The sequence below is a fragment of the Pelophylax lessonae genome (genome assembly GCF_965119305.1).
Source record: "Pelophylax lessonae genome assembly, chromosome: 1".
Lineage (NCBI taxonomy): Eukaryota > Metazoa > Chordata > Amphibia > Anura > Ranidae > Pelophylax > Pelophylax lessonae.
The window spans coordinates 239,013,993-239,028,341 of record NC_138768.1 but is presented as its reverse complement, the minus strand read 5'-3'; the positions used below and the strand labels follow the sequence as shown (position 1 = coordinate 239,028,341).

General features: G+C 43.9%; 1 protein-coding gene across 1 annotated transcript in view; it reads right to left on the bottom strand.

Moving 5' to 3' along the window:
- Positions 1-14,349, bottom strand: part of AACS (acetoacetyl-CoA synthetase) — a 143,963-nt gene that overhangs the window by 9,261 nt on the left and 120,353 nt on the right. The window contains exons 15-16 of the mRNA XM_082244083.1: positions 7,960-8,029; positions 4,077-4,135 (exon numbers count right to left, since the gene is read on the bottom strand). Coding sequence (XP_082100209.1) covers positions 4,077-4,135; positions 7,960-8,029 — 129 coding nt within the window. The remainder of the gene's footprint in view (positions 1-4,076; positions 4,136-7,959; positions 8,030-14,349) is intronic.

Sequence of the window (14,349 nt, the reverse complement as noted above, 5' to 3'; positions counted from 1 at the left end):
TTTAGTACTTACTCACCTTTCACACTTTACCTCTGGCCACACAGGGCACTGTTTCTGCAACTAACCAGATCTAGGAAACTATGGGCATGTTTGGTGAACATACGCAATATGATAGCCATGTTCTTAGATGCTCCTATTCCCATGCTGCCAGGTAAAACATTGTTTAATCTTAAACCAAATGGGCTCTCGAGGCATCAATTCAAATAACACATATTTTGAGAGCAACCACACAAACCATAGCAAAGCCTGGCTATTATCCAAGATCAAAAATAGACTTCACTTGATTTTATCTGATGAGAAGCAGACAGTGAGTCTTACGGACATGGCTGAATTCCACTGGTAGGAATTTGGGCACCATCATCGAGTGATGGACCAATGATGTTGATAAATCCTCCCTCGACTCTGATGCACCCTATTTCCCCCTTTTTCTGCCTCCCTTGACTCTGATGCACCCCATTTCCCCCTTTTTCTGCTTCCCTCTTTTACTAGCCAGTAAGCCTTAAGCAGGCAATTTTTGTGCAATGTCTACGTTTGATATAGCTCTTATGTACCTGAATTTTTTATTGTACTCCTGTATGATGTGATGCCAGTGCTATGGTTAACTGATTTCCTATATACTCTGATGATTTAAAAAAAAAAAAATGAAAGAATACTAACTGCCCTTCCTACTGAAAATTCCATAGTTATACAAAGCACCTCTAACAGGCTAATATACATAGACATGTACAAAGGAAAATCCTATTTATATGCATGATGTGTATGAATAAATGTGAGTTAGGGACCTTAGATTGTAAGCTACTAAAAGAGAGCAGGGATGGATTTGAATGTACAATATACAGTGAGGGGAAAAAAGTATTTGATCCCCTGCTATTTTTATACGTTTGCCCACTGACAAAGAAATGATCAGACTATCATTTTAATGGTAGGTTTATTTTAACAGTGAGAGACAGAAGAACAATTAAAAAAAGACATTTCAAAAAAGTTAAACATTAATTTGCATTTTACTGAGTGAAATAAGTATTTGATCCCCTATCAATCAGCAAGATTTCTGTCTCCCAGGTGTCTTCTATACAGATGGCGAGCTGAGATTAGGAGCACTCTCTTAAAGGGAGTGCTTCTAATCTCAGCTTGTTACCTGTATAAAAGACACCTGTCTACAGAAGCAATCATTTAGATTCCAATCTCTCCATCATGGGCAAGACCAAAGAGCCTTCCAAGGATGTCAGGGACAAGTTTTTAGACCCACACAAGGCTGGAATGGGCTACAAGACTATCGCCAAGCAGCTTGGTGACAACAGTTGGTGCGATTATTCGCAAATGGAAGTAACACAAAATAACTGTAAATCTTCCTCTGTCTGGGTCTCCATGAAAGATCTCACCTCGTGGAGTTTCAATGATCATGAGAACGGTGAGGAATTAGTCCACTACTACACGGGAGAATCTGGTCAATGATCTCAAGGCAGCTAGGACCATCGCAAGAAAACAAATCGGTAATAAACTATGCCGTGAAGGACTAAAATCCTGCAGCACCTTCAAGGTCCCTCTGCTCAAGAAAGCACATGTACAGGCCAGTCTGAAGTTTGCTAATGAACATCTGAATGACTCAGAGGAGAACTGAGTGAAAGTGTTGTGGTCAGTGGAGACCAAAATCAAGCTCTTTAGCATCAACTCAACTTGCTGTGTTTGGAGGAGGAGGAATGCTGCCTTTGACCCCAAGAACACCATCCCCACCGTCAAACATGGAGGTGGAAACAATATGCTTTAGGGGTGTTTGTCTGCTAAGGGGACAGGACAACTTTACCACATCAAAAGGACGATGGACAGGGCCATGTGGAGGGAGCCTAAGGTTCGAGTTACCAAACGTCAGCCTCGAAACCCTAATAACTTGAAAAGGATCTGCAAAGGGGAGTGGGACAAAATCCCTCCTGAGATGTGTGCAAACCTGGTGGCCAACTACAAGAAACGTCTGACCTCTGATTGCCAACAAGGGTTTTGCCACAAAGTACTAAGTCACGTTTTGCGAAGGGGTCAAATACCTTTTTCACGCATTAAAATGCAAATCAATTTACAGTTTTTTTAAAATGCATTTTCTGGATTGTTTTGTGGTTATTCTATCTCTCACTGTTAAAATAAACCTACCATTAAAATTATCGATTGGTCATTTCTTTGTCAGTGAGCAAACACACAAAATCAGCAGGGGATCAAATACTTTTTTCCCCTCACTGTATATGTAAAGTGCTCTATAAGTACCTGAAATAAATAAATGATGTATAGCATTATTGTAAGCAATAATCTGTGTAAGTGAAATTCCACTGAATGGAGTTCAATAAGCCCGCTGAGCACTCAATGTAACACAATTCCTTAAACTCCACTGAAAAAATAATGGCAATTCAAGTGGAGCACATTCCTTTAAAATGGATGCATGTGATTCAACCTAACATTACTCATAGCAACTGAAATGTAAAGAACATCTTGGTTGTCTTTCTTCACAAGAGGAATGCAGGCTTTTTCACAGACCCTAAGAGGCACCCTATGTATACCATGAATTATCTTAAAGCTGAACTCCATGCATATGTAAAAAAAGAAAAATAATGTGGCTCTGTACTCATTATTACATCAATAAGTGTGTATTTTAAATGCAAGTATGTGAATTTGATTTGATATCAGTTTCTTGCAAGCACTGTACAAGGTTGTACAGACTATGAGAGGGAGAAATAGCACAAGAGCCAGTCAACTGTGCTGCAGTGCTCATATGCTAACAACGGTTGATGTGTATGTGGTAATGGGACAGAGCAGATTGACAGAAGACTGAGCTCATCAGTCTGCTGCTTCATCTTTCACTGTCCAATCAAAGGCTGGTGGAAGGTCAAGACCTGTAAGTGTTACCTAAATGAAGCAAAGGAAAATAATGTCTTATATCATTCGAAACAGGAACTGTGCTGTGGCAGATAAATCTCAGAACTGGATGTTGGATTGGACTTCTGGTTATTAAATGTGAGACCTACGACAGTAGCTTGCACACTATTTTCATGTATTCTCAACCAGGGTACCTCCAGAGGTTGCTAGGGGTTCTTTAAACTGTGACTGACTGACCGCCCCATCTAATGGTCCCTGCATAGTTCCAGGGCCAACACCACTTGGCAGAACTTGCGTTAGGACACTCTTTTAGCTATCTGTAAGGGGAGAATTAGGACCAACACTGTAATGGAAGCATTTTTACCACTGTAAGGGGCATTCTCCCAATGATGTCCTCATTAATTTGTTTTGGAAATGGTTTCCTGAGCACTGGAAATTGTTCCAGTGGTTACAAGGTAAATGCTGATTTAGTGATGGTCAGCTATTTTGCTTTCATGGAACAACCCCCGTCAGCCTCCCCAGACAGGGATTTCTCACTAAAATGTATGTATTTGTCTGTATCTAGTCCTTACAGAAGTGGAGCATTAACAGAAGAGACCACAAAGGAACATCATATTGCAAGTTTACACTATAGTTGCCAAATATACAGAATCCTTACCCATCATCCTCCATGCAGAACAAACAAGAAACCATTTTGGCTGGAGGTCTTCTTTTAATGTTCTTATTCCATTGGTTTGCTCTGCAATATGTTGTTCCTGCAAGCATCTGTGTTAACTTTTCTATGCTTGGCATCCCTGCTACTTGGAATGCAGTTGCAGCTGAATGAGGTTTTTTCCAATAATGACTGTGTGACCTGATCTATCCTCTAAGCCCCAGTAATAAGCAGCAGTTAATGTCTGATGGAGAAGAGTAAAAGGGAATTGGAGGGGAGCAGTGGGAGTCTAATCTGTATCTATTCAGGAGACGTAATAATGGCTTTGTTAGTATAGCCAGTCAGCAGCCGAATGCTGAAAATGTGTTTAATTAGCAAGTCCCAGAAGTGAACTTCTGCATTACAAATCTTGGCTCCACATTAGTCATTTCTTCCCACTTAAAATTCTGACAGTTTCTTATTTTACAACCTCCTCTTTACCATTATGTAGAAAATTAACCTATTCCCTGGCTGGAGGGGTTGTGAAAATATACATAATTCACTTCACAGACACTGGAAGATCATTTACCTATATTGTAGATTTCTGAGCTTCCAAATCGTACCCCGTTCGGATTCAGAGTGCCGTCACTGTAAAAATAGAAAGGAAATATACATCTGCTGTCCTACATGCTTTTGCAATGACTAGTAAATACTATTTAACTAAATATCAAAATGTACTCATGAGTTCCATCGCAAAGCAAGGCAGGCAAGTATGGAAACAGCGAGACAGAATATGAGCCAGATTTACTATGGCACTGCAGCTGTCTGCTGTTCAGGGGTGGAGGCATCACTGCACCAATTTACCACACAAAACTTTACCATGTGCAAAGTTTTTTTTTTTTTTGTAATAAATTGGTTTTAATTATTTTTCTGCATAGAAAACATACTTACTCCAAGTGAAACCACCTGCACAATAGAGAACACTTGTGTTGAAAACAAAAAAAGGGTTGACAACTACAAAAATAGGCAATTGGCTCACATAGCAGTCTAGGTTATTTCAGGACAAGTTTCAAAAAGTCTCGCATCAAAAGGATTGGGTGTGAGAGTATAAGGACACCGAGTCGAAAAGGATTGTCAGGGACTCATATCCACTGCTGTGGAGGGGTCATCCAGCCAGCGGGCCCATGCATTAAGGAATGTATTCTTTCCATCCCAGTTTTCAAAGGTATCTTGGTATATAGGGAGATTGGAGTTGACTAAGTGACTTTGAGTTATTGAGACAAAACAACTGTGCAGATTAGGTGTTCTAACTTCACCTGTTGCATGCTTGCGCTGCGTTAACAACTTACAGTATTGATGCCAGAGAATGCTAGCCAAAAACTAGCATTCTCTGATAGAACTCAATGATACAGACCACATACTTCTCTGAGCACAGGTTTCCTTTAAGATGTATAAGACTCCTCTGAAAACCCTGTGTTTTAAAACACTGACAGCATCAGAAGAATTCTCAAGTCACATAAATAAGGATTTGTAAAGGCACCCCCAAACAAGAGATAATCACCACCAGATTAGAAATTGGTTGCACTGGAAAACATCCATAAAAGTCTAAAAGGTAATTACCTCCTCTGAAGAGTCCATCTAGCACACGGTTCAGCTGTTCAGCATTGCAATCCAGTTGGAAATTCTCTAGTGGCTACATTAGTTCCAAAATTAACTGCAATGTGGTGATTACTGTTCTTCACCTTTTTAAAGGAGTTGTAAAAGTGAAAGGTTTTTTATCGTAGAGGGCTGTTTTATCTTAATGCATAGAATGCACTGTGTGCAGAAGCCCCCCTCAGCCCCCCTCACACTTCTCTGAGGTCCCTCTCTGTCCAGCGATGTCCATGAGTGTCTCAACAAACCGAGTTTCTCCTTCCTGATTGGCTGAGAAACAACAGCCACGCCATTGGCTCCCGCTGCTGTCAAAGTCAGCTATCCAGACAGGGAAGAAAGGGGGCGGGGCCGAGCATCTATGTCTGAATGGACACAGGAAGCTGTGACTTGGCTCGGGTGCCCCCCAATAGCAAGCTGCTTGCTGTGGGGGCAATGAACAGGAGGGAGGGGCCAAGATAACAGAAGAGGGACCCAAGAAAAGGAGGAGCTGTGCTGCTCTGTGCAAGTCCACTGCAACAGAGCAGGTAAGTATAACGTTAATTATTTTTATAGGAAAAAAAACAAGACTTTATAATCACTTTAAGCCCATATACTTTAGTCTTAATTGCCCACGGAAGTTCTCTAAGATTTGGGGAGCCTGGGATGAGGCACGCCAGCTGTCTCAGTAGCAGTTACGGTCTTCCCACCTTATTTGCACTTTTTGATTTTTAAATGCGTCTATGATTTGTAACCCCCAAGCAGTGATATTTCATCATCTTTCCCTCCTCCACCCTCTTTTTCCCTCCCTTCCTCCTACTCTGATGTTTCCACAGCTCTGTGATCGAAATTGTCACTTTTGGGTTCCTGCCACTGCATATTCTGCTAGAGCCCAATTGTTTTTTGTATGTTTTTTGTATTGCCTAGATTGGATTCTTTATAATTGATCTACTGCATATTCTGCCTGACTGAAGTAGACACACTACTGATTTTTGTACTGCTTTTCCTAAACTTAATAAAGTTTATTGTAAAAAAAAAAAACAATCAATGTGTTGCAATGTTATAGTCTGGCCACATATGGACTCACCTAGAGTAGAGATATTTGCCTGTTTTCAATCACGCAAAAACTCGCAACACACCCAAAAGTTGTAAGCCATATACATGCTATTAATTGCTTCCCTTAAGGCGGTAGTATACCCCGCTATATGACTTTTACCTACAGGTAAGCCTATAAGAAGACTTACCTGTAGGTACAATTAATATCTCCCATACCTGCACGGTTTAGGAGATATTAAACCTGCATGCAGCCACTGACGTCTGCGGCGCATGCGCTTTGAAGGTCTGGCGGATGCATACTAGCTCATTATGCCTTTGTCTTGCAGGGTTTTTTTTTTTTTTTTTTTTTTTAATGAGTATACAACCGCTTTAAGGTTGCTCAGACATTAGAAACACTCAGTATCACCCAAAGGTGTACCCATTAATTACCAAAGCTCATCTGAGTGTCCTATTGGTCAATTTATGTCTAGACATATGGATAGTGTACACAGGCCCGGGATCAAGTCAAATGCATTTAGGTTCCTTTAGGGAAGAATGTATCTCAAACTGTTCTCAGATACATCTGACATCCATATTCACTTATACAAGAGAGTTAAAGCAAAACAAAGTACAGCACAGCAAAACAAGGTATATACAACTGATAAAACAGGATTTGACAATCCATTTCGGATTTGAATATTTAAAAATTGTAAGCTGTATCTTTTCCTAAGACTACTTTTACACCTCTGTATTTTGGGGTGTTGCGAAAAAAAAAAAAAAAACACTACATGTAAAAACTGCAACATAGTCAGAAAGTTGTACTCCATACTTACCATAATTTTAATTTCCTGGTAAGATCCATAGCAGCACAAGTAAGCCTTCATCTTCTTTCTATCCTGATAGAACCTTTAAATCATAAATGTGAGCCTCTACTCAGCCCTGGTGCGGTGCAACTAGCTCATTCTGACTGGGAGGGTTAATATGCTGCCTTGGAGCTTGTCAGGAAAATAAAATGATGGTAATTTTCTGGTTTTCCTGACAGTACCATGTCAGCACACATATGGGAAATAATTTCAAATCAACAGAGGGGAATGCTGGAAAAAAAAAATGTAATTAGAGACAGAGGAAATCAGGTTTGTACCAAAATAGACAATTATTAGAACAGTTGGCTCTACACAATAGTGCATAACAAAGGTGAAAATAAAGATGGCAGAGCTGAGTAGGGGCTTAAATTTAGGAGTTAAAGGTACTATCATGGTAGAGGAGGTAAAACTTTACCCAATTGTGTCAGCTTATAGAATTACTAGGAAAGCAAAGCTGCAGCACACCTCTAACCTGGTTGAGAATGCAGCCTCAAGCCCCATACACACGATAAGATTATCGAACGATCTGTCGTCTGTTTTTTGTGACATGCTAGTCTGATGTGGAAAGTGAAGAGGTTATTTTCATACGAATTTTCCCATACGACAGAATTCTACTTCAGAAGTGATGTCATGTGTTTGATTGCTTTGTATGTGTTCTTTCTCTCTGAGCATGCCTAGTCTTGCTCTTAAGATTTTTTTTCCGTCTAAATCTGTACGAATGAGACGAAAATCGGACGTTGTATTACGGACGACAAAAATTTTATAGCCTGCACATCAGGATTTTGTCAGCCGAAAAGTCGGAGTTGGCTGTCGAAAGCACCATACTAACAATTCTAAAATCGGCAGATCGGTCGTCGGACGAATTTTACCTACAGATTTTCTTATCGTGTGTACGGGCCTTTAGTCATGTGGATTTCTATCAGCATGTCGTCAACCTTTACCCACCTGCGTCCCAGCATGACAATGCCTCCAGTCTTGGGGTTTATTTTGCAGTAGTCTCCATGAGCCCAGACACCTAGAACAAAGTAATAAGGAGTTCATTCTGTACTCATTCTCTGTAGAGAAGTTCAACTCCTAATTTATAAAATTAAATTTTTTTAATGAGAAATATTTATTCTGACAGTTTTATTCTAATTCTATATCTTCTCTGAGCAAATTTTCTATTCTTTTTTTTTGACCAAGGTGACAATACACCACATAATCTACTTTGTTGATAGACTTCGCCAAAAAAGATTTTCTGCTGTGTCTGCGGTTTCATTATTAGTATTACAGAGAATTTAGATCACTCCAAGCATCGCGCATTGAATTATGTTACCTTTCGTGATTGACACACTAACTTTCCTTTTTGAACTTGTACAAAAGGAAAGTCAAGCAAAATGCAGGGTGACATGTTGCAAACCTTCCATCATCACTGCTCCCTGCACTGCTATGCTGAGTAAAGCCTGTACGCTAAACAATATACAGTATATGGGATGGGACAATAATAGAACACCGAACTAAAAGACACAGCCAGCTTGGATCCAAGATCACATAACATATACCTATTGTATATCTGAATCTTTATATGCGAATCCAATTTATGACGTGTAATACTATTTTACATTACCAGGGACCAGTGGCGGCCCGTGCATAGGGGGCGCCAGGGCGCCGCCCCCCCTACCCCTAAAAAAAAAAAGAAAAAAAAAAACGAAAAAAAAAAAAAAAAAAAAACAAAAACGAACAAATAAAGTTGTTCAAAAAAAAAATTGGGTTCGCCGGCCTGAACCCAAGGAACTGGTGGCTGGGGGGGGGGTGGGGTTACCTCCCAGAAGAGGCGCCGATTGGCTGCCTTCTGGGGAGGTAGGGGGGTATCCTGGGCGCAAGTCTTTGCGGTTGGACACCCCCACTTTCTGATATCCTGGCTGTGATTGGTCCAGTCTACAGCCTGGACCAATCATCATCCAGGATATCGCTGACGTCGCAATGGGGGCGGTGCCGGTGCGTGCGTCAATCACTCACCGTCACCGCCGTTCAGAGAAGAGGAGAGGCCGCCCGCCGGTTCCCGCCGCCGAGACGACGAGGGAGAAGGACCCGCCGCAGAAGAGGAGGAAGAAGCTGAGCCGCGCCGCCGCCAGGTAAGTTTGAACGGAGCACGCACGCTGACACTCTGCAATCATTGGGGGACAATGCTGGCGCTCTGCAATCATCGGGGGACAATGCTGGCGCTCTGCAATCATTGGGGGACAATGCTGGCGCTCTGCAATCATTGGGGGACAATGCTGTGGGCACTCTGCAATCATTAGGGGACAATGCTGTGGCGCTCTGCAATCATTAGGGGACAATGCTGTGGCGCTCTGCAATCATTAGGGGACAATGCTGTGGCACTCTGCAATCATTAGGGGACAATGCTGTGGCGCTCTGCAATCATTGGGGGACAATGCTGTGGCGCTCTGCAATCATTGGGGGACAATGCTGTGGCACTCTGCAATCATTGGGGGACAATGCTGTGGGCACTCTGCAATCATTAGGGGACAATGCTGTGGCGCTCTGCAATCATTAGGGGACAATGCTGTGGCACTCTGCAATCATTGGGGGACAATGCTGTGGCACTCTGCAATCATTGGGGGACAATGCTGTGGCGCTCTGCAATCATTGGGGGACAATGCTGTGGCGCTCTGCAATCATTGGGGGACAATGCTGTGGCGCTCTGCAATCATTGGGGGACAATGCTGTGGCACTCTGCAATCATTGGGGGACAATGCTGTGGCGCTCTGCAATCATTGGGGGACAATGCTGTGGCGCTCTGCAATCATTGGGGGACAATGCTGTGGCGCTCTGCAATCATTGGGGGACAATGCTGTGGCACTCTGCAATCATTAGGGGACAATGCTGTGGGCACTCTGCAATCATTAGGGGACAATGCTGTGGCGCTCTGCAATCATTAGGGGACAATGCTGTGGCACTCTGCAATCATTGGGGTACAATGCTGTGGCGCTCTGCAATCATTGGGGGACAATGCTGTGGCACTCTGCAATCATTAGGGGACAATGCTGTGGGCACTCTGCAATCATTAGGGGACAATGCTGTGGCGCTCTGCAATCATTAGGGGACAATGCTGTGGCACTCTGCAATCATTGGGGTACAATGCTGTGGCGCTCTGCAATCATTAGGGGACAATGCTGTGGCGCTCTGCAATCATTGGGGGACAATGCTGTGGCGCTCTGCAATCATTGGGGGACAATGCTGTGGCGCTCTGCAATCATTGGGGGACAATGCTGTGGCGCTCTGCAATCATTGGGGGACAATGATGTGGCGCTCTGCAATCATTGGGGGACAATGCTGTGGCGCTCTGCAATCATTGGGGGACAATGCTGTGGCGCTCTGCAATCATTGGGGGACAATGCTGTGGCGAAAAATTTGGGGGAGCATACCCATGTATTTCCAAAGCTGCTGCAGCTATGAACCAAAAGACATGTATATTAAAAAAGAATAGCGCGCAAATGCAAAAGAAATTACTAACCAAATCTGAAGAGAGTCCATAAATAAAAATGGGGGTTTGGTCCCACCATATGGCCATATCGTGCTCAAGCCCACTACTGCGTCAAAGTACCCCATTATCAGTGGGTCCTACACTATCCATGAAAAAGAGATGAATCCTTGGGGGACAATGCTGTGGCGCTCTGCAATCATTGGGGGACAATGCTGTGGCGCTCTGCAATCATTGGGGGACAAAGCTGTGGCTTTGCCGCTCAGAGAAGAGGAGAGGCCGCCCGCCGGTTCCCGCCGCCGAGACGACGAGGGAGAAGGACCCGCCGCAGAAGAGGAGGAAGAAGCTGAGCCGCGCCGCCGCCAGGTAAGTTTGAACGGAGCACGCACGCTGACACTCTGCAATCATTGGGGGACAATGCTGGCGCTCTGCAATCATCGGGGGACAATGCTGGCGCTCTGCAATCATTGGGGGACAATGCTGGCGCTCTGCAATCATTGGGGGACAATGCTGTGGGCACTCTGCAATCATTGGGGGACAATGCTGTGGCGCTCTGCAATCATTGGGGACAATGCTGTGGCGCTCTGCAGTGATTGGGGACAATGCTGTGGCACTCTGCATTGAAAGGGGCTCGCACGCTGAACTCTGCATTGATGGGGGCACGGAACAGTTGCATTGAAGGGGGCATGCACGCTGAACTCTGCATTGTTGGGGCACAGCACAGTGTTCATTGCATTGAAGGGGGCACAGCACAGTGTTTATTGCATTGAAGGGGGCACAGCACAGTGTTCATTGCATTGAAGGGGGCACAGCACAGTGTTCATTGCATTGAAGGGGGCACAGCACAGTTGCATTGAAGGGGGCATGCACGCTGAACTCTGCATTGTTGGGGCACAGCACAGAGTTCATTGCATTGAAGGGGGCACAGCACAGTGTTTATTGCATTGTGGGGGCACAGCACAGTGTTTATTGCATTGAAGGGGGCACAGCACAGTGTTTATTGCATTGAAGGGGGCACAGCACAGTGTTGCATTGAAGGGGGCATGCACGCTGAACTCTGCATTGTTGGGGCACAGCACAGAGTTCATTGCATTGAAGGGGGCACAGTGTTTATTGCATTGAAGGGGGCACAGCACAGTGTTTATTGCATTGAAGGGGGCACAGCACAGTGTTTATTGCATTGAAGGGGGCACAGCACAGTGTTTATTGCATTGAAGGGGGCACAGCACAGTGTTTATTGCATTGAAGGGGGCACAGCGCAGTGTTTATTGCATTGAAGGGGGCACAGCACAGTGTTTATTGCATTGAAGGGGGCACAGCACAGTGTTTATTGCATTGAAGGGGGCACAGCACAGTGTTGCATTGAAGGGGGCATGCACACTGAACTCTGCATTGTTGGGGCACAGCACAGTGTTCATTGCATTGAAGGGGGCATAGCACAGTGTTTATTGCATTGAAGGGGGCACAGCACAGTGTTTATTGCATTGAAGGGGGCACAGCACATTGTTCATTGCATTAAAGGGGGCACAGCACAGTGTTCATTGCATTAAAGGGGGCACAGCACAGTTGCATTGAAGGGGGCATGCACGCTGAACTCTGCATTGTGGGGGCACAGCACAGTGTTTATTGCATTGAAGGGGGCATAGCACAGTGTTTATTGCATTGAAGGGGGCACAGCACAATGTTCATTGCATTGAAGGGGGCACGCACGCTGAACTCTGTATTGAAGGGGGCATGTACACTGGTCTCTGCATTGAAAGGGGGCATGTACGCTGGTCACTGCATTGAAAGGGGGCATATACCATCTCCTGTACCATGACCTGTGACATGCCTATACCATATCTGTGCCATGCCTGTACCATCACCTGTGCCATGCCTGTACCATCACCTATGCCATGCCTGTACCATGACTTCAAAGTCACGCAATTTTTTACTGCGTTTTTTGACGTGAAGCAATACCTATTACATTTTTCTTTTTGCGCCCCCCCCAAAAATTTTGAGCACCAGCCGCCACTGCCAGGGACTCCAATAATCTTTATGCATCCAGCAAGAGAAGGGTTTCTTTAAATACTCTCTCAACATAACCATACTACTTGTCATTACAGAAGAGCATATCATACTGAGCACACCTAACAGAGTAAATCATTGGCTTTATATTTTTGTTGCTGATACAAAAGTGTTATCAATACTTGTATTTCAAAGTGTATTCTAAATACCCTCAAAGTTCATTCATGAGACACTATCACCTTGCTCATGCATCTGTTTGGGGAACCCAAGGCAATGGAATTTATTTATTAAAAAAGGCAAGCAATAGATGTATTGCAGCAATCCTTAGATAGCATATGATAGGGTGGCAGTTCCACATCCTTACCGTTCTGACAGTAAATAACCCTCTATGCAGTTTAAGGTTTAACCACTTCTCTTTCAGTGAATGGCGGGGGTGTTTTTTTAAATTCACTTTCACTGAAAAGTTTTTTTCCCTATACTAGGGTCACCAGTAACGTATTTGTCCATTGTGATCATATATCCCCTCTCAAGCGTTTCCTCTCCAGGGAGAATAAGTTCAATGCTTGTAGTCTTTCCCCATACCGGAGATCCTCTAGTCCCTTTATTAGCTTTGTTTCCCTTCTCTGGACTCTCTCCAGTTCCAGCACATCTTTCCTGAGGACTGGTGCCCAGAACTGGATGGCATACTCAAGATGAGGCCGGACCATTAGTCTTGTAGAGTGGGAGAACTTCTAAAAAAAAACTGGATTTTTGACTTACCGTAAAATCCTTTTCTCTGAAGTTCATTGACGCAGCGCCATATTGTTATTAACCATTGGGTTATGCTGCCCCCTACAGGAGTAGGACACTAGGCAGTCCTTTGGGGCAGTCCCTGAAGGAATACACCCACTCACTCTGCTATAGGATTCAGTTTTGTTTCAAGCAGTGTCAGAAGTAAAAAACCCTAACCCACTCAGAAATAGAGGGGCGAGTGCTGCGTCTGTCAATGAACTTCAGAGAAAAGGATTTTACGGTGTGACGGTGTTCACCGTCACTGGAATTTAAGGACAGATGGGTGATGGTTTGGATTGCTTCATATTTGTCAGCAAGGTCTCCATGTAGAAATATTGAGATTTGTTCCCATTTGCCATGAGGTCTCTGACCAGGAAGTACAACTCCTAATATGGTCATTCCAGGAAGTTCAATGAGGAGACTGACTGTCAAACAATGTTGCTTTTGTCTGAGGTGGCTTTCCATTCACCTATTGTCGGGTGTGCTAATGAACCCACCTGTTGTCTGCTAAGGGATGTATTGACACTCAGAGTAATGTGTATTGGGGGCTCGTTATGGAACCATTGTTCTGTGTCTGGCTATTGTGTACATTGATTGTCCCCTGGGAGCTTCTGTCTCATTACACATAACAGTCCTTCTAATCAAGCTATCCGACCAATCCCTGCTGACTCATTTTCAAGTCCTCATTTGCATGGCTAAGGAGGACCTGAAGGAGAACGGCATGTACTTTGCAATTGACCAATGGGAAAACGGTTGTTAGGGGCAGGATGTTCCAAATTCTGTATAAAAGTGTGTTGTGTACTTCCAATAAATGTCTTCCTGTTTGAACATACAGCCTGCCTGGTGTTTGTTCTAATGTATTCCGAACGGCACATAGCTGTAGTTCGGATCCCGGAGCCATGGTTGACCGAACCATCAGACTTTACGATCTGCAAGCTGACTCACTAGAAACAGAGGAGTGTCGGGACAGTGGAAGCGAGCGAGCAAGGGTCTCGTCACATACGGTAAGTCAAAAATCCAGTTTTCTCTATTGTTCATTGACAGATGCAGCTCCATATTCTTCTTAACCACTGGGACGTCCCAAAGCAATA